Source organism: Myotis daubentonii, chromosome 1 (assembly GCF_963259705.1).
Source record: "Myotis daubentonii chromosome 1, mMyoDau2.1, whole genome shotgun sequence".
Taxonomy (NCBI): Eukaryota; Metazoa; Chordata; class Mammalia; order Chiroptera; family Vespertilionidae; genus Myotis; species Myotis daubentonii.
In genome coordinates this window covers 222,739,394-222,760,322 of record NC_081840.1, presented here as the reverse complement: position 1 = coordinate 222,760,322, position 20,929 = coordinate 222,739,394, and the positions used below count along the sequence as shown (strand labels likewise).

Here is a 20,929-nt window from a genome sequence, read left to right as displayed (position 1 = left end):
ACAGAAAAAAGCCAGGTGTCCAAAGCATATAAGTCTACAGGGTGGGGCGAAAGTAGGTTTACAGTTGTTTGTATGGAAAATAATACAATAATTAATTAATAATAATACAAGAATAAACTCTGTGTTTTGCGTACTCACAGCTGTAAACCTACTTTTGTCCCACTTTGCATTTGAACCTCTCGTGTGCCTTAAAAGATGGGAAGAATTTGCCACAAATTATTAACCAATGAGAAGAAATGCCAAAGATGCATAGCCATATTAAAACTTCATGCCCCAGTAGACCATTCACGATCACTTACAATTGAACTAAACTTATGTTTGATTTTGAAAGGGAGCAGCAAAGCTAGTTTATGAATCATGTATACAAATACCTGAATGGCCTTCTGGGTCAGTGGTTCTCAAATGTGGCCTTCTATTAGTTATCTATTAAAATAAAAATTTATTTTTATTATGAAGTTTTTTTGTTTGTTTGTTTGTTTTTATAAAGGATTATTGAGCATCACACCAGACTTAACTGAATCAGAATCACTAGAGGTAAGACCTGTTACTCCCACTCCCCACAACCCTCACACACACCCAACTATCCCACTCACCAAGGAGTTCATAAAGTTCCAACATAGCCAATATAACCATTGGTATTTGACATTATAGGACTTATTACAATTAGGTCCATTTGTGTGTGTGTGTGTGTGTGTGTGTGTGTGTGTGTGTGTGTGTGTGTGTGATAGAATCACCTTACACCTTATTTATTCAGTTCAATGCTTCTTGGTCTAGGCTGCACATTATAATTACCTGGAGAGCTTTATAAATCTTGTTGCCCAAGCTTCTTCTCAGAGCAATTACATCAGAATCACCAAGCATGATACCCAACTATTTTTAATTTTTAGAGCTCCCCAATTGATAGCAACATGCATTTAAATTTGAGACTGTTGGTGTATAGGTAATACCTTGTATTTTTCTGCATCCTTTCTAATACATAGTTATATAGCTCAAAACCCAGAACACTGCCTGGGAGGCATGTAGGCCAACCATAAATGCTCTACTTTGATGGAACACAAAAGTGAGGTTGACTATTTGGGGTCACACTACAATAACTCTTTTTTGTTTTAACTCCATGATTGCTATACTTATATCTCAAAAACAAAAGATAAAAGAAAAGAAACATACCTAAACCTGTGCAATGTACATGTCATTATTCAAATTTGTTGAGACAAGATCATACAGGCCACTGATTCAGAGGGAGCTACCTAAACAAGTAACATGTGGACCCAAGTCTGAGTGACACCAGAGCTTACATTGTCTGTGCTATACCAGTTATTCCCAGAGTGTGGTCCCCAGACCAGCAGCATCAGCAGACCTGAGAACTTACAAAAAGGGCAAATTTTCCCTAACTGGTTTGGCTCAGTGGATAGAGCATCAGTCTGAAGACTGAAGGGTCCCAGGTTTGATTCCTGTCAAGGGCTTGTGCCTTGGTTGTGGGCACATCCCCAGTAGGGAGTGTGCAGGAGGCAGCTGATCAATGTTTCTCTCTCATCGATGTTTCTATCTCTCTCTCCTCCTCTCTGTAAAAAATCAATGAAATATCTTAAAAAATAAAACAAACAAACTTATTTAAAAAATATCTATGTTAGAGTTGAGGGAATGGTATAAGAGATGCAGTGCTGAAAAAAGACTAGAGGACTCTGGGGACCTTTACCCAAGGTGCCTTGCTGTGGTAAGGCACTTCCATGTGACTATTTTAAGATGTTGATGACTAGTTTATCCTTTTAATCAAAACATGGAGAGTTTTAAAAGGTTTCATTAAAAGTGAATATCTTCATTGGTTCCAGGAAAATGATTTTTCATATCTTAAGGGCTTGAGATAATTGGTGTTCAGGAAACTAAGGGTAGGTGGTTTGCTTTCTGTGATGGCAAGCTGGTTCTGCTGCTGCCATCCTGTAACACATGAGTGCTGCTGATCTGCTCTAGCGCCTTTCTCCCTATATCTTAGGGCTACTTTAAAATTAAGTTGTACATTTGACTAAGGGAAAATAAACAAACATTAAAAGAGCACTCTTGTTGGATTTATCAGAGACACCAGTTAATATTTTCTGAGCAAACTGTGAGATCGTTGGTTTTAAAAAAGTATCTAAAATATGCTCTAGGCATATAAAGGTCTGATGGAAAGTTATCTCATGGAGTGGGGGAGGGCAGAAAACAACGAAGAAAGAGAACAGAAAAAAATAGAGAAAAAGGAAGAGAAAGAGTAAAAGAAAGGAGACAAGAATTGAAAAGAGGAAGAGACAACGGAAGGGGAAAAATGGAGAGAATGGAGAAATGAAGAAAGAAAATAGATCTGAAGGATAGGAAAGGGGGGAAAGAAAAGTTGGGGAAAGAGTTTGGGAGGGGAGAAAAAGAAAAAAAACAGAGTGCAAGCAGGCAAAGAAAAAATAAAAGAAATAAACGAATGCAGCCTTTGGAGCTGGGAAATATTTTGTGAAGTGTGACTTGGATAAGACTTGTGCAGACTTGGCTCCTGAGGTCAGTGAAAGCAGTAATCATGATTCCAGCTTGCAACAAATGGGGCGCAAGGCAGCAGACCCCACATGGAGAGACCTACAGCGACAGCAGTGGAGTAGTAATGTAGCAGCCATCAAGAGTACAGGGATGCTGGGAGGTTGGATTACACTCTCCTCTATTCAGCAACCATTTTTCTTATTTGATACACAGTCCAATGTTAAAAAGAAATGTGTGCATGCATATAAGCGTAACCAATGGACATAAGACACTGGGGGGTAGGGGAGGCCAGGGGATTGTCAAGGGCGGGGGGGAAAAAAGGACACATATGTAATACCCTTTGTAATACTTTAAGCAATAAAAAATAAAATAAAATAAAATAAAACTCTCTGGAAAAGAAAAAAAGAAATGTGTTTTATTATTATAAGATCTTTAAACCAGAGCAGAGATGCTTAGATGTTCACAGGAATGCATTTGAAGTTCTAATCTATAATAATAAAAGCAAATAGACAGAATGGCCAAAAAGTGGAATGACCGACCAGATGTCCTTCCAGAAGACCTTCCGGATGAAGCCATGGCTACAGCTGCAGGATCAAGGCAGCCACCTCGGCTGCGAGGGAGGGATTGAGGCAGCCGCCGCGTCTGCCAAGGCCTACTCTTGCGCGGATTTCATGCATCGGCCTATAGTATATTATATTAGTCTGTCCTTAGGATTTACTTAGGGCCAGGACTTGGTCTTTCTCACCTCCTTTCCTTCCCCATCCTTGCCACTCACTCAGTGGTTTGCTGCTGCCAGTGGTCAGTGCTGCTTTTTTTTTTAAATTGTAAGTCTTACTCTTTCTGAAGTCTGCATTCTAGCAGCATAGGTATAACTCTAAAGCCCCTTTCTCTTCATACATGTTTATGTAGGTGTCATCTAGATACAGTGCACATCCAGATCCCTATTAAGGAGAGTCCTGTGTCTGTGCAGCGAACAGATTTATTATAGCTCCTCCCTCCCACCCAGTGTCCCCCCACAAAGGCCTGGGTGTGAGCAGAGAACCATGTTTTTGGAGAGTAATGTGGTAGAAAAATTTAGCCAGTCCAAGCGAGGAGAGTGGTAAGGAGCAGACATGGGAGAGAGACAGATGGCCTGGAGTTAGAGGGATGGTGGATGGTTGTTTGTAATATGCATGAAGGAGCCTAAAAATATATTCCGAAAGCTCAATTAGCGTTACCATAGTCACACCTGGATCACAGAGAACTGGGTGCAGGGGCTACCTACAGACACTGTGGTCCAGTCAGTAGCAGCATGGTCTTTTAGAAACTACTGAATTCATGGTGACTTTTCCCCAATGCAAGGGAGGGACTTCCTTGATGGGCCCGATGTATAGCCAAGTTTCAAGTCAAACACCAGACTATAGTTTAAAAATAAAGAGATAATTGGGGCTTATTGAAGTTATGTTATTATGGCCGCAAAAGAAAAAAAATACTAAGAATTGAATTGAGTAAACCTGTCTCCTTTGCTCATTCTTGCTTTATGTGTACCGACAATGTATGAGCATCGGTGTGCCCAAGTGAGTCATAGTCCAAATGGTTACAACAATAATCACATCTGGGAAAGACTGGTCTGAAATGTGCAGACGGGGGGGCTCTCCCAGAACTGTATATTGCCCTCTTTCCCTCTCTCTTCTCTATGCTCCTCTGAGAAGAGGGTGAAGGTAAAATTGAAAAGGAAGTTCTTACATTCTTAAATCCTCGGTAAAGAATCTGGAGCTCCTTCTTGGTGAACTTGCTCTGGGCTTCCAGCAGCTCCAGGGCCTCAGGCCGATGCCTGACGGTGGCCATCTCCAGCTCATCCTCCACGCTGTCTGCAGAGGGAAACCAAGCAGAGTCTTAGGACAGCCACGGCTCCCCAATGCTTATACAGGAAAACAAAGGAGCATTTACTAGATGCCTATTATTTTCCCAGAGGAATGGTTCTCACACTGCCAATCAATATGTATATTTCCCAGAGTTCAGACTGTGAAGCCAAGCTAATACTACATAATGTTTTCATAGTTTCTAGTTATTAGACATTACATACTAACATTTCCCAGTAAGTTTGAAAAGTAAAAAAAAAATAATGGAAAACTTAAAACCTTGGATTTGTATATTTATAACAAGTACTAGTTATAAAAAGAGGATTTTAGTTTAATAACAATCAACATCACCCTTGTATCATGCATCTATGAGTTAGGCCTTTGCTAATAGTCAGGAGGATTCTTCTGAAATAAAGTATTTCTCCAGGGACTGCAAATAAAGTAGTCAGATCAAGTGAGAAAAATCAGCGGCCAATATGTCCGGCATAAACCCAGTCTCCGTGGGTGCACGCTGGATGGACCGGGGCCTCTGGGAACTTCTGGCCAAACCCTTTTTTTGCAGATAAGAAAATCCACAGCTACAGATAAATGATAAAACATTTCACTTTACTTTGTGAATTATATATTTACAACATTTCTCTAAGGTGCTCTATGCAAACTAATTTTCAGTCCACATAAATTTGGGAAATGTAAACATTTACAGAGTTTGGGAGCAAAACACAGGACTATATGGTTTAGAGAAAACTTGCAGCAAAGAATTCTGTTTAGCTTTGTTTAACCCAATTAACCCCAAAGGGTATTTATCCATAGAACCCTTCTTCCCCACAAGTAACATCTGGTAACATCTGCATATTTGCATTAGGATCATTGGGAGGTGCTAGGATATAGTAGGATCTGAATATTTGGGTCTCAAAAAGTACAACATCCTTAATGAGGTCCAGCTCTTTGTAGTGGGGCCCAATGGAGGCCTAAGGAATTCTTCCTGCCATAGTTCAGCTCAAACCTCAGCTAAGAAACTCATCAGGGACAGACGCGTCCAGGCCCAGTACTGAGGCCATGGCTTTCCGCCATCATCTTCCTTCCTCTTGGCTACAGATTCCCAACTCTGAGGGGTGAAGCTCAGGAGAAGAGCTTCTTCTCATCAACTCTGGACCCAGGGCCAGCAGTACCCCCAATTCCACCCTGCATGTGTCATTTGGAAATGTAGTTCTTGTTGATTACAAAAGTCACATCATTTTTGATACTTAGTAACACTGCCTCTCTGGTGATTACCAGAGGGAGAAGGGGTAGGGGGAGCTAGAAGAGTAGAAGAGGGTAAAGGAAGAAGATTTGACTTGGGTGGTGGTGAACACACAGTACAAATAAACAGATGATGTATCCTAGAATTGTGCACCTGAAACATATGTAATTGTATTAACCAATGTCACCCCAATAAAATTAGCCAAAAAATATATATAATTCTGCCTTGCACTAACATGTGTACCTACTTACTGTCCTGTCTCACTGAAGTAGAGTTCAGGGCCAGAACTCTCACTTAGCAGGAAAATGAAGGTCAGGGCAAGTCTGATCTCCACATGCCCTCATCACTGCCCTCCAAGAGTTTACGAAAGACCAATAATGGCGACGAAACAAATACTTGGAATGGTTATGCTTGTCAAAATGAAAAAGGGGATGTGAAAGCAAATATTTGTTTTGTACTTTTCGTATCAAAATAATTTATTTTGCAACAGTGATCTGGAAAAGCTGCAGAATAGTGATTGATAGATAATAAGAAGAGGGACATGAAAAAATGGCAAGACCAAGAGTAAGTAACTCTGAGCTGACAAGGATACAATTGATGAGAATTTTGGTGGTTTGCCTCTAAAGCAGTGGTTCTCAACCTTATGGCCCTTTCAATACAGTGCCTCATGTTGTGACCCAACCATAAAATTATTTTCGTTGCTACTTCATAACTGTAATGTTGCTACTGTTATGAATCGTAATGTAAATATCTGATATGCAGGTACATATGCAGGTCTTAGGCAACCCTGGTGAAAGGGTCGTTCGACCGCCAAAGGGGTCACGACCCACAGGTTGAGAACCACAGCAAAGGATGTGGAAAGAAAGTAGCCAATGAAAGGCAGCAAGGCATTAACAGCTTGACCTCAGGCTGGGCTTTGTGAGGCAAGTAAAAAATGCCATAATGGACTCCTTCAGTTTTCTCTGTTGTTCATCAGCGCGAATAAGTTGATTCTACTCCACGGGTGCTGAGCAGAGAGAATGAAGGAAGATGGTACTCCCTACGACTGCTGTGAATCCAATGACTTGAGCTGCCTGGTAGTTATTGTCGTTGCCAGTGGAGAAATAAGTTCCACAGAACAGATCTAATGTAAACAAACAATAACAAATAGAAAGACTCTGGCTTTCTTGAAAAATGCCCTGGTATAAGCTCCTTATGAACCATTTAGAGTGTAATTTCCTCAGCTTAAAATATTCCTCTGCCCTTTTCTCACCTGGTGAAATGTGTGTATCTTTTATGACCTATTGTAATATTCCTGCCTCTTCTCTAAAGCCTTCCCGATCGCTCCAGCATGCAGACTGGTGACTCCCTGGTCAGAGGTCTACACTCTACCTCTCTCTCATCCAGCATGTAAAGCAAAACATTGTGATCTGCTTGTGTCTGTCTTCTCTATTGTGAGTTCCTTGAAGACAGGAGTAATGCCTTACAGATCTGAACGTCCTCTGGACTTGATATAGAGTCTCATATCCCATTATGGCTCAAGCATTATTTGGTGAACGAATGAATGAGTCAATAAACAAGTGATATTGCTGCTAAAGTTTCCATGCCTCTGGAGTCCCTGGAACCTTAGCTGCCCTCCAGAAAATTATTTCTCACACTGAGGTTTGTGGGCCACTGGTGGCCCTTAAGCGCCTTCTTTGGAATCACTGTCTTGACTGTGCATTGTTCTGAGAAACACAGCAAGGCAGAAGTAGAGGAAATTTTAATCAGATTTTCTGAGTAGCCTTTGAATCATAGCACAACCTCCTCTAAACCTAATGCCCTTTCCACTAGAAAGAAACAAAACAGCGCATTAACTTTTTGGCCTTTGCAACCACACAGCAGTCCGAACCACACACCCGACACAGTTGCTTCCCCAGCTGTCGCAGCCTGTATATGCCAAGACTGAGATGAGAGTCCTGGGGCCAGAGGGTCAATGTAATTGAGTTAAGTGTGTGTGATAGGATGAGCAGCACATGCAATATTCAAAGCAGCACATGCAATATTCAAAGCAGCACACTTCAAGTGCCTACCTGCAGGCTCTCTTGTTTTCCCAGCTCACTGGCACCTTACCTCTTAATGACTCCTGCCTGCCAGAGGGCTGTTTCTATTTCCAGGAGGCTGACAGGCTCTAAACACACACCTGGAATCATCAGCAATCACCAGCTTATGATAAATTAAAAATGCAACACCATCTAATCCAATCCAAACTCTGATTCCCGGAGGCAAACTCTGTGCAGAGCACAGTGTGATTCTGCTGCAAAATACATGATGTGACTCAGCCACCACCAAAGAGCATGCATTTGGGGGGGATTTTAATATAGTTCTTAGCATTTATTGAGCTCCTATTAGATGGCAGGAGACGGGCTCTATTAATATTATTGTACTCCTTGCAGTAACTCCAAGATGAGCTATCATTGTCTATTCTTTACACATGTGAGTACCGACTCTCATAGAAGTGAAAAAAAAAAGTGGCGAGATGTCACATAGGAGAAAAAAGAGAGAAAAGATTTACATCCAAGTCTGTAATGACAAAACATGTTCCTTCTGCTTTGCCACTTTCTCTCTCTCTCTCTCTCTTAATATATTTTATTGTTTGTTTTTTACAGAGAGGAAGGGAGCGGGATAGAGAGTTAGAAACATCGATGAGAGAGAAACATCGATCAGCTGCCTCCTGCACACCCCCTACTGGGGATATGCCCGCAACCAAGGTACATGCCCTTGACCGGAATCAAACCCCGGACCCTTCAGTCCGCAGGCCGACGCTCTATCCACTGAGCCAAACCGGTTAGGGCATCACTTGCTCTCTTAACAATGATAAAATTAATGACACCCTCTCTCTCCCTGCATTGTCAAATGTCTCAGAGAAGTTGACTTTCTCCACTGGGTTCATTTCCTACTTTCGGCTTTCTCTTTAATCTAGTGCTGTCTGATTTCTGGCCCTTCTGTGGATTGAATTGTGTTGCTGTATAATTTGTATGTTGAAGGTCTAACCTCCCAATATGACTATATTTGAAGATATGGCCTTTAAGGAGGCCAAGTTAAATGAGGGCATAAGGATGGGACCCTAATCCAATGCAACTGGTGTCTTTATAAAGATGAGAGAAAGAGAAAGAGACAGACCTGGGATACACATGCATAGGCAAAAGCCGCGAAGACACAGCAAGAAGGCAGCCATCTGCAAGCCACTGGGAGAGGTCTCAGGAAAAGAAACCTGTGGGCTCCTTGATTTTGGACTTGATGTCCCAGAACCATGAGAAAATACCTTTCTCTTGGTTAAGCCACCAGTCTATGGCATTTTGTTCTGGCAGCCTGAGCAAACTTGGAACTGGATTCAAATGACACACAATAAGAATAAAAGCAGGTCTTGTTATTCACCAAGTTTGCCCAGTGAGTGCTGGGCAACTTGTTAGTCAATCATATTATTTATTCTTTACCATGACCATTAAAGAAGTGATTATCATCCCCAATCTACAGATGAGGCTTGGGGATTCTAAGTGGCTTGCTCAAGGTCAGGTGGCTGGTTAGTAATGAAGCAGACAAGGACTCTAATCTTTCTAAGCACTTGACTGAGATTGTTAATAAAAACCACCATCCTATAGAGAGCTTTTGTTCCAAGCCTGGCTGTATATTATCTCATTCTGATACTGACAAAAATTCTGTGAGGTAGTTGTTATTGCCCTTATTTTACAAAGAATAAACTGGGACTCAATGAACTTGAACAACTTACGCAAGGTCACACAGGTAGTAAGTGACAGAGCTGGGATTTAATCCCTGTTTTGTTTTGTTTTTTGACACCAAAGATTGTGAGTTTAGTCAACATGCTATTTGAGATAGAAACAGTTATATATATTTTGGTTTAAAAGCCTGGGGAATAAAAGAATTGAAATCACAAACCAGGTGGCCACTGAACCCCAACTCCTCAGGGGAAACATGCCAGCCACCTTGATCACCATGATGGTAGTCAATGATGTGCTGATCAGAAAAAGTAGAATAAGGTGTGGAAGTGATGAAATCTCAGACTGGAAAGAACATGAAAGGTTGTTTGCTCTTCCTCATTTTATCGCTGAGAAATGTTAACTTCCAGGAGGCTGAGGGGTTTGTCTGGAATGAAAACCAGCACCATGTGGGACTCTGGCCTCTTGAATCATCTCCAGGCCTCTTTTAACACATACCTCGATGCGTTGCTAATTCCAGTGCTGCCTTTGCATCCTGAGGTAATCTGAATACAAATAGTATTTTAATTCATGCATCTTCTAAGAGATTTCATTTTAATCAGACAATAAATTCCCAAACCCAGACCCCTTGAGCTTCCTGGCTGTCTCCTTTTGTTCTTTGCACCTTAGATTTAAGTCTCTATGTCTGAGTCAACAGTTCTCTTAGGTCATGACACAGTTGGGCTAGAAATTAGAATTCAAATCACTTGGGAACAACATAATGAGTTCCAAAAATAGTAATCTTTCTCCCCTTTCTCACAACTTTTCTTAAAATACAGTAGAATCTTATTACAGCCCAACTCATAATTATGTGCACTTGTCTCTATCCGAGGTCAAGCCATACCCTCCAGAACACAGCTGCAGAACATCTTTCTTTATAAACAAACATGAACATGAGGCCTGTGGTCCTAATACACATGTTTATAAGCAAGGCCTGTAATGCTGAAATAAAACTATTTTATGAAAAAAATCAGATTTTAAAAATGAAAGTGGTTCAGTGCACAGGTCGGGCGCACAGAATCGAGTCCTTGCCTTATCATGTCATAACACTGTGAGGCCATTGCCTCCATGGCTTCTCCTAGGATCTGACAGACTGCTGGCTCCACTGGTCCAACAGCATCTAAAAGCGCTCAATAAAAACCGTGAAACAAATGCATAACTACTTGAAGCACCCCAACCACGCCACCTTGTATTTATAAGGAGGTCCATTTCTCAATAAAACATGACCCTTCTTAAAAAAAAAATCTATCCATTTTTCATTATAAAAAGATTATAGGTAGTATAACTTTAAAATTCTATTTGAGCTAAAATTGATTTGTCTGAGCCAAAGATTCAGCCAGCTTGACTTACATTGCTTTATCTCATTTATAAAAAAAACCCTCTGAGTCTTTACTCCTACTGTTGACCCTTTCTTAAATTGCTTTAATAGTGACTTGATCAGAATGACAATAACGTCATGATGAGAACAACTACCTTCTAATGATATGTTACATGTTATTATTTAGAAGTGGGGTCTAGTGGCAGGTATCAGAGAAGAGTTTGACAAATTTCACTCCAAACTTTAGCTTCATACTAAACAATACTGTAGGATTCTTGACTACAGCACTGGAAACTACTGAGAAATCTATATATATAAAGAGGTAATATGCTAATTGGTCCTAATAGTGTCCCAGTCATGGGACCATTCAACAGGCTGCGTGTGCACAGGAGCTGGTGGGCAGGGATGGGGGCAGGGACTTGTGCCACTGGGACATGAGGCTGCCGCCAGGGGCTGCCCCCCAAGTGGAGGCACGCGCAGGCCCACCGCGCTGCCTGGCCTGGAGGGGTGCTTCAGGACGGGCCGTGGCGCCCCCCCCCCCCCCTGTGCATGAATTTCATGCATCAGGCCTCTAGTCCTATATAATAAAAGGGTAATATGCAAATAGACCCAATGATAGAATGACTGATTGCTATGATGCACACTGACCACCAGGGGGCAGATGCTCAATGCGGGAGCTGCCCCTGATGGTCAGTGGGAGCGCCTCTCAACCACAAGCTGGGCTCATGGCTGGCGAGCACAGCAGCAGTGGCAGGAGCCTCTCCCACCTCTGTGGCAGCACTAAGGATGTCTGACTGCGGATGTCGTGCACCGGGCCTCTAGTTCTGAAATAAGAAGATGTTTAATGTTTAGTCTGACACATCAGGACAAAGATGAAGTTGCCTGGAGGAAGATTTCCAAAGCCATTTTACATGACATGCAATTTTTCCCCTCCCTTCCTTTCTACATCAAAATCTTGTACAGCCATATACTCAGAATGTCCCATTCCTTAGTCCCACCCCCAGCGATGCTCAAATGGTTTGGCATTATAATCAATTGAGGAAAGAGATTTGTGAGGGTTAAGGAATTTGCTCAAGTGTGCACAGCTATACAGCTGATAAGTGGGGGAGCTGGGATTGGACACAAACATGTCTTTCCTCTTTCTGTTCTTATATTTGACTTCTCTGGATGGAGAGTTTAGACCTGGGTCAGGCTCTGGCAGCAACTCTTTTTAAAAAATATAATATGTTTTTATTGATTATAGACAGAGGAAGGGAGAGGAAGAGAGGTATAGAAATATCAATGATGAGAGAGAATCGCTGAGCCATGCTGGCCAGCATGGAAGCAACTCTCTAAACTCTTCCAACTTCAAATGTTTTACTCTCAACTCTTCTTATCTTCACAACCATTCACCTATCCACCCACCAGGAGCTATTTTCAGCCACATGGAAGGTGTATGAGCAATTAACTCCAAGTTGTTGGTGCACAGGTCATGAGTAGAAAGCAACCCATCCATCAAAACACTGTGGAGTCCTACCACTTCCCAGACCACCCAGACCAATTGGAACCCCTCCAATTTCTGTCACTCAAACATGTGTTTCTTCAACTCTGACCCTAAAAATATGCCAGGACCAAAAAAGCCCTTTATCATTGTACTTTATCCTATTTAATATTCATATATCACATGGAAAATGAAAAGTACTTTGAAAACAGCCAATTATTTTGAATGTGTTAGAGGTGTTTGTTGGCAATGACATTGCAATTTCTATTCCCGGAGAACCTATTATTTTACAATGTTGTGATTTAATTCAAACAGTTATAAAATATAACTACTCAGAAGAAAATTGCTCACAGCACATATGAATGCATTGTCTCTACCTTATTTATAAACATTAATTACTATTTACAGAGCTTAGATTTTAAAATATAATCACCTATTGGAATGCTTATTATTAGCATTATCCATATTATTATTACAAGTCATGAAGGGTCCCTTATAAAAGAGGTATTATTTTATAGGTGATAGGATCCTACTTGCTTTTTGGTAAGTGAGGGAAATAAACATTATTTGCCAGTCATACACAGAGAGAAAATCTACAGTAAAAATGCTGGGGTGAGGGCAGAAGGAAACTAGAAATGTGATTGAACTTGCACACAGAGACAGACTAAAAAGATTGATATTCTAAGATATTCTTGTTGTCAGGAAAGGCAACAGCTGAGAGGAACTATGATCAAAGAGAAAAATTTAAAAAGTAGTGAAACATGAAGTGAGGTAAAGAAAGATAGCCTGTGATACTACACTAAAGGAACAATGCCCTAACAGTAGAGCTTCTCTTGAATTTTGATAGACTTTCTCCTCTTTGTCCTAAAAATGTAATAATATTAGCAAACCACCCTTCATAGCATTTGATCTGTGTAAGCATTTTACATACATTAACGCATAAAGTTCCCATGAGCACACTGTATTATGGTCTAAAGATGAAGACACTGGCACAGAGAGAGTAAGTAACTTGCCCACGGTCACACAGTACCACAGTCAGAGTCTGAAGTCTGGTTCCAGGGTTCACGGGCTTGTTCATGGCTACAACCTCACCACCAAGATTAATGTCTCCTGTGTGGCAGGTATTGATAAAAATGTGTCAAAAGACTAAATGACTTGGGCTTGAGTTTCAGCTCTGCCACTTAGTAGCCTTATAATTTGGGACAAGTCACTTAAAACCGCAAATCTTTATTCTCCTCAATTGTTACATGGTGATCATAATGGCACCTGAATAATTCCGAAGATTAAATAGAATCTGTATGTAAAGGATTTTGCATAGTGTATGGTGCACCATCAGAATCCATACGCATGCTTTCTGCTATTATTATTGAGCGTTTGCCACCTCTGCTCACCTAAAGCATTGATTGACTTTACCCTGTCACTGAGCTCAAAGAAACATGATTTTTATTACCTTCAGGAACACTCACTGGAGAATGTGTCACATCTAAGCAGATTCAGGGAACACAAAACGTACTGTGGAGTTGTTTTTCTACCCAAAGTCTCCAAGGAAAATGTTTTGCTAAAAGGTGAATAAGGTTTCTTCTGTCAGTTATTCTCCAGAACTTGCTGTCTTGTTCTTTTTTTTTTTCCACTCTGAAACTTTATAAGCAAAGATGGGCCAGTGTTCCCCGAAAGGGCTTCTGCCCATCACATGCAGCTCTAGATCCCCTGGCAAAAAAAGCAGTTTGGAAGTAAGACGGTTAAACTTTAACCCTGCAATCTAAGCAGATAACAGAGCAATTTTATAGACCTGGTGGGGTGTAAAATTGAGTCTGCTTAAAGTGTTAGGCTCCTGTGTCAGTGTATAAAGGACACCAGCAGAAATTGGCCTTGCTCCTGTTAATGCTTAGCCCAAATATTACTCTTCAGGTCAATGCAAGTGGACAATAGGTATTTATGACTCCTACTGGAAACTGCACAAGTGACCAATTATGAAATCATCTATAAGAGACAAAAAAAAAAAAAAAACAACAGAGAAAGCTTTTTAAATCTAAACTTCTAGCCCTAGCTGGTTTGGCCTGCGGACTGAAGGGTCCCAGGTTCAATTCTGGTCAAGGGCACATGCCCAGGTTGTGGGCTCGATCCCCAATAGGGTGCATGCAGAGGCAGCCAATCAATGATTATCTTGCTTCATTGATGTTTCTATCTCTCTATCCCTCTCTCTTTCTCTCTGAAATCCATAAAAATATATTTAAAACACACACACTAACCTTCATTATGAAAAATAAAATAAAATAAATCTAAACCTCTATGTAGCTTTTTATAAGCAGTCATCATTCTATCCCTTTTGGACCAAATTAGCAATTAAAAAACATAGTGAAAAAAATCAAGTGGGAAGAAAAAAGATTTCATCACACAGGTAACCTGAACAAAAAGGTACAAAACTGACAATAAAGCTTGCTTCTGGGAATGGCTTGTGTTCTTCAGACACTTTAAACCATGTCTAAAATCAAATGATCACCTCTTCTTAACTTTCATGGCCTTCTCTCTTCCTCGTCTTGCTTAATGCACCGGTATCCCTCTGGTGGAAGCACTTTGCAGGCTTTCTATCTTTCACTCAGTACCACCAATTGCTCCTCACCTTCGCCAGGCGTTTCAAGTCCTTCTTCTCCCTCCTATGACCACCCCCTTAGATTGAGGCATTTGTCCTCTCCTCTAGACAGGAAAGTCTATGGTGAAGACCCAACAAAGTAATTGTTGCATTACCCTGAGGTGAAACCCCTCCTGCGACACAGAGTAATTGTGAGGCCTTGGGTTAGTGATTTCATTTCATTGTTTAGTTCTCTCATTTAAGTGCAGATTTCATGATTTATTATTGTGTCATATTCTCATGCTGAGTTTCAGTCGGTTCCTTGATTCAGAAATCAATACCCAGCTGGCTTTTGCTGACAGTTTTCACACCCTGTTCATGTCCTGTATTAAACGTTACTCTTGATTCTTTGCTAGTCTTTTCTCTGACTTCAAGTTCACCATCAACTCTTTGAAGGTAGGACTTGTGTCCAGCTCCCTTGACTCTTGGCTAACTCTAGCCATCTCAAAACCCAAACCAAAAAGGATACATTCCTCATTTTGAACCAGTAATCAAACTTCTGGGCATACATATATCCAAAGGAAATAACAGTATATCAAAATGATATCTGCACTCCCTTGCTCATTGCAGAAATATTCACAAAAGCTAAGATATAGAAATAACCTAAGTGTCCATCAAGAGATGTATGGGATAAAGAAAACTTGGTATAGATATACAATGGAATGTTATTCAGCGATGAGAAAGAAGGAAATCTGGCTGTTTGTGGCAATAACATGGAACTTGAGGGCATTATGCTAATAAGCCAGACAGAGAAAGACAAATACTTTATATTATTTATATACGGAATATTTAAAAGTAAAATAAAAAAGTCAAATCCATAGAAACAGAGAATGAAAAAGGGGTTGCCAAGGACTGGAGGTAGGTGGGAGGGGGAGGGAGGGAATAAGGCAAGACTGGACAAACTTTCAGCTATAAGATAAATAAGCCAAATAAGGTTTGAGGAGCTAATGTAGCACATGGCGACTGTATTTGATAACACTGTGTTGTATAATCGAAATTTCCTAAGATAGTAAAATTTAAATATCCTACCCCCTCCATAAAAAAACAAAACACCTCACACTAAATAAATGTGAAGTGATGGATGTGTTAAGTAACTAAATGATGGAAATCCTTGCAGTTTGTTAAATGAAGGCTATAATTCCTGTGATGTGCTATTCTCCCAGAAACTTTATGAGGATGATATAAGATAATCAAGAGAAATATCACTAAAAATCTTACAATTTTATATGTCAAATAACTCAATAAAGCTAAAATAGAAATAAAAAAATACAAGTGTTGTATAATTTCCCATCACCTCAGCCTTTACTGCAGAGTAAGGTCCAGACTGATGTTGGCACCAAGGACCTACAAACTCTGGTCCCAGCGCACCTTTTCAGCCTTCTCCTCCCTACTTCTTATTCTGTTTGTCTTAAGCTTTATCTTTTCAGGTACCTAGAATGCTCCTCCTGCTTTTTCTGTCTCCAGTGAAATGATGATTCTTCTCCAAAGAGCACTGCTGAAATAGTCTCTCTTTGTGAAATGCACTGAGGAGAGACTCAGTCTCACATCTGTGGCTATAGGAGTCATGATCATCATGGTATAGAATAACAGCAATGGCAGCCAACATTTAGGGACCACTTATTAGCCAGTCACTGTTATAAACACTTCACATGCTCATTTGAACTTTTGGGAGAACATATAATATTGGCTACTATTATTTCCACTGTACACAGAAGGCAGTGGAAACTCAGGAAGGGTAAGAAACTTACCTGAGGTTTCTATAGCTAGTCCCAGAACCGGGGTTTGGACCAAATAGGCTAATCCAGCCGTGGGCAAACTACGGCCCGCGGGCTGGATCCGGCCCGTTTGAAATGAATAAAACTATTGAAAAAAAAGACCGTACCCTTTTATGTAATGATGTTTACTTTGAATTTATATTAGTTCACACAGACACTCCATCCATGCTTTTGTTCCGGCCCTCCGGTCCAGTTTAAGAACCCATTGTGGCCCTTGAGTCAAAAAGTTTGCCCACCCCTGCAATCCCAACATTATCGCTCTTAACTTTGTAACTCTTTACCTCTCTAGCATTGCCTCTCACAGCATTTTTCTTAAATTTGTTATATGCGAGTGATCTTTATATATATGTCTGTTTATTTCAGTACCAGGTCAGCCATCAGACGTCATGATCTATGTGTTCCCCTCTTCCGGGCACTATTACTTTTCACATAGTGCTCCAGAAATGTCTTCTTTATCTACATGAAATCTACTAAACCTGCCAACAGGAAATGGCTGTCCTGGGGTTCCTGCCTCTGGCTTTCCTATACCAAGACTCACTCATGATTTAATGAAGATTCCTGGTAGATACATGATAGACCAGGAACTAAAAAGAAAAGCCCATCTTCCTATTTGTCACTAAACAGCTATGCAACTTCAAACAAGCCACTTACTCTCTCCTTTTTTCAGTTTGTTAAATGAAGGCTATAGTTCCTGTGATGTGTTATTCTCCCAGAAGCTTTATGAGGATGATATAAGATAATCAAGAGAAATAATTTTAAAACCTGTAACATCCCATACAAAGGGAAGGGACAACTATTCTAATTATTACAACACACAGTTTACACTAAGTGACAGGCTAGATGGTATCAAAATGGGATTAAGTAGAGTTTCCAATTTTCCCACTTGCTGCCTTCCATGAGCAGTGAAGTACCAGGAACAAGGGAAATTAAATGCTAGCTTTGGAACATCCACTGCCCCAGCCAGAAATAACTAATGCCATCTCAATATTCCTACAAGGTTAGATTTAGGAGATGAGGCAGAGCCTGCACTTTTCATTTGTACATGATCAGACTGAGGTCAGAACACAATCTCTTTGGACAATATGGGCTTCGCAAGGGTGCCCTATATTGAGTAGGTAGGTGGAAAATATATATATATTTTTTGTAAAACTGACCAAAACATTGAATGTAACTAGAGAACTGGTAAAAGTACACAGACTCTGCCCCTGCCCTCACACCTCTTACTGATGAGGTGATTCAGGCAAGAGAATTAGCCTCTCATCCCTCAGTTGCCTATTTTGTAAAATGTGAATAATAAAGAGTGTCCATTTTATAGGACTATTTTTAGGATAAAATAAATTAAACTGTGCAAAGCACTTATTTTTTTAATTTTTTAAAGATTGTTAAAATTGATTTTTTTTTTTTTTAGAGAGAGAGGAAGGGAAAGGGAGGGAGAGAGAAACATTGGTGTGAGAGCAGAACATCCATCAGCTACTTCCTGTATGTCTTCTATTGGGGATTGAGCCTGCCCTGACCAGGAATCAAACCAGATGATGCCCAACCACTGAACCACACTGGCCAGGGCATATGCAAAGCACTTAGAACTGTACCAGCCACATAGTACCAGCCACAATAAGTGTTAGATGCTTATTAAATAAGTAAAAATAACATCTGAAAATTCTATCACAAAATTTTTTAGCTCATACAGATGATGAAGTTGAAGGACCTTGTTTCATACATGCAAATTAAGTTTATAAACCCTCGCAGATTATGTTTCTGTTCATCCAAAAAATTTCCTGACTAGATGCCCAGGTCAGAGCTTTTAGCTAAAGTCACTAAGGAGTTAGCATGAGATTAATTAATTGTCAGAAGGCTAAATATTTTTTTAAAAAACTTCCTGGAGGTTACTGTTGTATTTTTAATTGGCAGCATGTTGGCAGTTTAAGTGATTTTTTTGAAAATAAATCCAACAGCCACATGCTGATGGCTTCTCAGCCAAGAGAGGCATCTAAAACTTTCATGATCAATAAGCTGCCAGGAAACAAAACACTGAAATGTTATGCTGGGTTTGACACCAAAAACCTGAAGTAGAGTTAGGAAATTATGTTTTGCAATTATACAAGGCAATATGATGATGGTGGCTTATGGGTTATGAGTAGTCTAGCTTTATAATAACCTGGTTGCATTTGCTCTTCTGTGTCTGCTCAAATCAACAACAAAAATCCCTGGAATAAGGCTTTAATTTGGTGAATCAAGTATTTTGATTGAATGAGGGCACTGAGATGCTACTGGGTAAATCCTATATAATAAAAGCCTAATATGCTAAGTGTCTAGTTGACCAGTCAGCCATTCAACCAGTCAAAGTGTAATACGCTAATGATATGCTAAGGCCGTTCAACTGCGCGCAATGACGTGCACTGACCAGCAGGGGGCAGATGCTCTGACCAGTAGGTTACCTTGCTGCTGGGGTCCAGCCGATTGGGACTGAGCAAGATGGGCTGGACACGCCCTGGAGCCTCCTGCTGTCCCTCCCCACTGGCCAACTTACCGTATCTCTCTCTGGCCCTGATCGTGTACCGGTGGGGTCCCTTGGCCTGGCCTGTACCCTCTCGCAATCTGGGACCCCTTGGGGGATGTCGGAGAGCTGGTCTTGGCCCGATCCCACAGGCCAGGCTGAGGGACCCCACTGGTGCATGAATTTATGTACCGGGCCTCTAGTGTTATTATAAAGCAAATTTAAATTAAAATACACACACACACATACACACACACACACACAACCAACTGTTTATTTATTTATTATTATTATTTTTGAATTTATTCCTTACCATTATCTAGTAAGTAATCTTTGGTCACCATCATGTCCCTTGGATAAATAGGGAAAGAACTGGGCATGGAGAAAAAAGGTGAATTACTCAGTTAGTGAATGGGGAGAGATAGCCATAGATTTGACAGCGCTTATTTTTAAAGAAAAAGCATTTGTGCTCACATAGAGAAGAGTAGCTAGGAATTTCTTGATTCTAAGCCATTCATGAAATAGCTAGTTAAATTCCTTAATCCTGTATCTACTCAAAGTCAATATATATATGTGTGAGCCAGCTGTCAGCCTCCAAGATGTCATGGAATTGGGAACAAATATCTTACAAGAAGAGCAGTGTGACTGGCTCTGAGACTGTCATGGGTCCTGTAGATCCCCAACTTCTGGTTCATAAGACAACAGAATGTGAGGCGATCTCTATGGGTGTAACCTACACTCCTATCCATTGGGTTTGGCCAATGGGAAACACCGACAGAAGACCAAGAAGGAGGACAATAAAGCGTTTGTGGTATTGATTCTTTGGGATCCCTCCTTGGTGGCATGGAGTTGATAGTAGCTGTATTCCTCTTCCAAAGGCCAGAGTCCCTGCTGGGGAGACGTCTGTGATAGTTATAGCTATAGCTATGGTTTTCTTCATCTTCTGGTAAGCAACAGTCTAGAAATGATAACATTCACTCCAGCCAGTTTCAAATAATCCTTTCATTAATTTACCCTCCATTGCCCCATCTAAGTGGACCTTGTGTTTCCTGCCTGGACCCTGACTGGTAGTAAATCATAGAATTTCAGTTTTGAAAAGTACTGGACTTGGAGTTCAGTTTCTCACCCTAGATTTTTTTTATTATTTTATTTTGAGAATCAAAATCTGGGGACAGTGAAATCAGGAAGAGCTTAGGATAAAAGGAATAACAGGAGAGACTAGGTGTGGCTGCTTTAGGTCACTGGTAAGTCAGAGAAAAGGGGGCCTTGGAGACAGGCTCAGGGTGTTAGCCTAGGAGGAATTGCCACTGCCCATTGCTCCCCTGGTTGCAAGCCTTGTGGGGTCCCTTAGAGTTTAGGAGTTGTGTGCTTGTGAGGGAGGAAGAGCCTAGATTTTTTTTTATAGCTCTGTGATTTTGAGCAAATTATTTCCCTTCTCTGGGTATCCATTTTCTCATATATAAAATAGGCTGTCCTATATAATAAAAGCCTAATATGCAAATTGTCCCCTCAGGCAGTCGTTTGACCAGGAGACTGGGAGTTTGACTGCTCGCTATGATGTGCACTGACCACCAGGGGGTGGTGTGGAACATGGCGGGCGTTGGTGATGCACTGCAACCTCTTGCTGGCTATCTGGGGGCAGGGGTAATGGGGATGGAGATGCGGTGAGAATGCAGGTTGTCCACTGAGCTTGCTCTCACTCCTCTTGTTACCCTCCCCCAGGATGTCAGGGCTCGCACACCAAGGAAGCCCCTGAGAGGAGCCTGTCCCCCACCCATGCTGCATCTTCTGGGTGAGCCGGGCTGCAACCGTTGAGACCACAGGGGCCCATTGGACTCCCTGCAGGAGCCAGTCTGCAAGGCTGGCCAGGAGAGAGTGCGCTGCCGTGCGGCACCACTGGGAGACCCAGAGGCCCATGCTGC

At 41.1% G+C, this 20,929-nt stretch overlaps 1 protein-coding gene across 3 annotated transcripts in view; it reads right to left on the bottom strand.

The window, feature by feature from the left end:
• Positions 1 to 20,929, bottom strand: part of KCNIP4 (potassium voltage-gated channel interacting protein 4) — a 971,293-nt gene that overhangs the window by 81,976 nt on the left and 868,388 nt on the right. For 2 of the 3 annotated variants that reach the window (XM_059674482.1, XM_059674473.1), the window contains exon 2: positions 4,222 to 4,346. In XM_059674482.1, coding sequence (XP_059530465.1) covers positions 4,222 to 4,346 — 125 coding nt within the window. The remainder of the gene's footprint in view (positions 1 to 4,221; positions 4,347 to 20,929) is intronic. The other variant, XM_059674466.1, reaches the window with a different exon arrangement.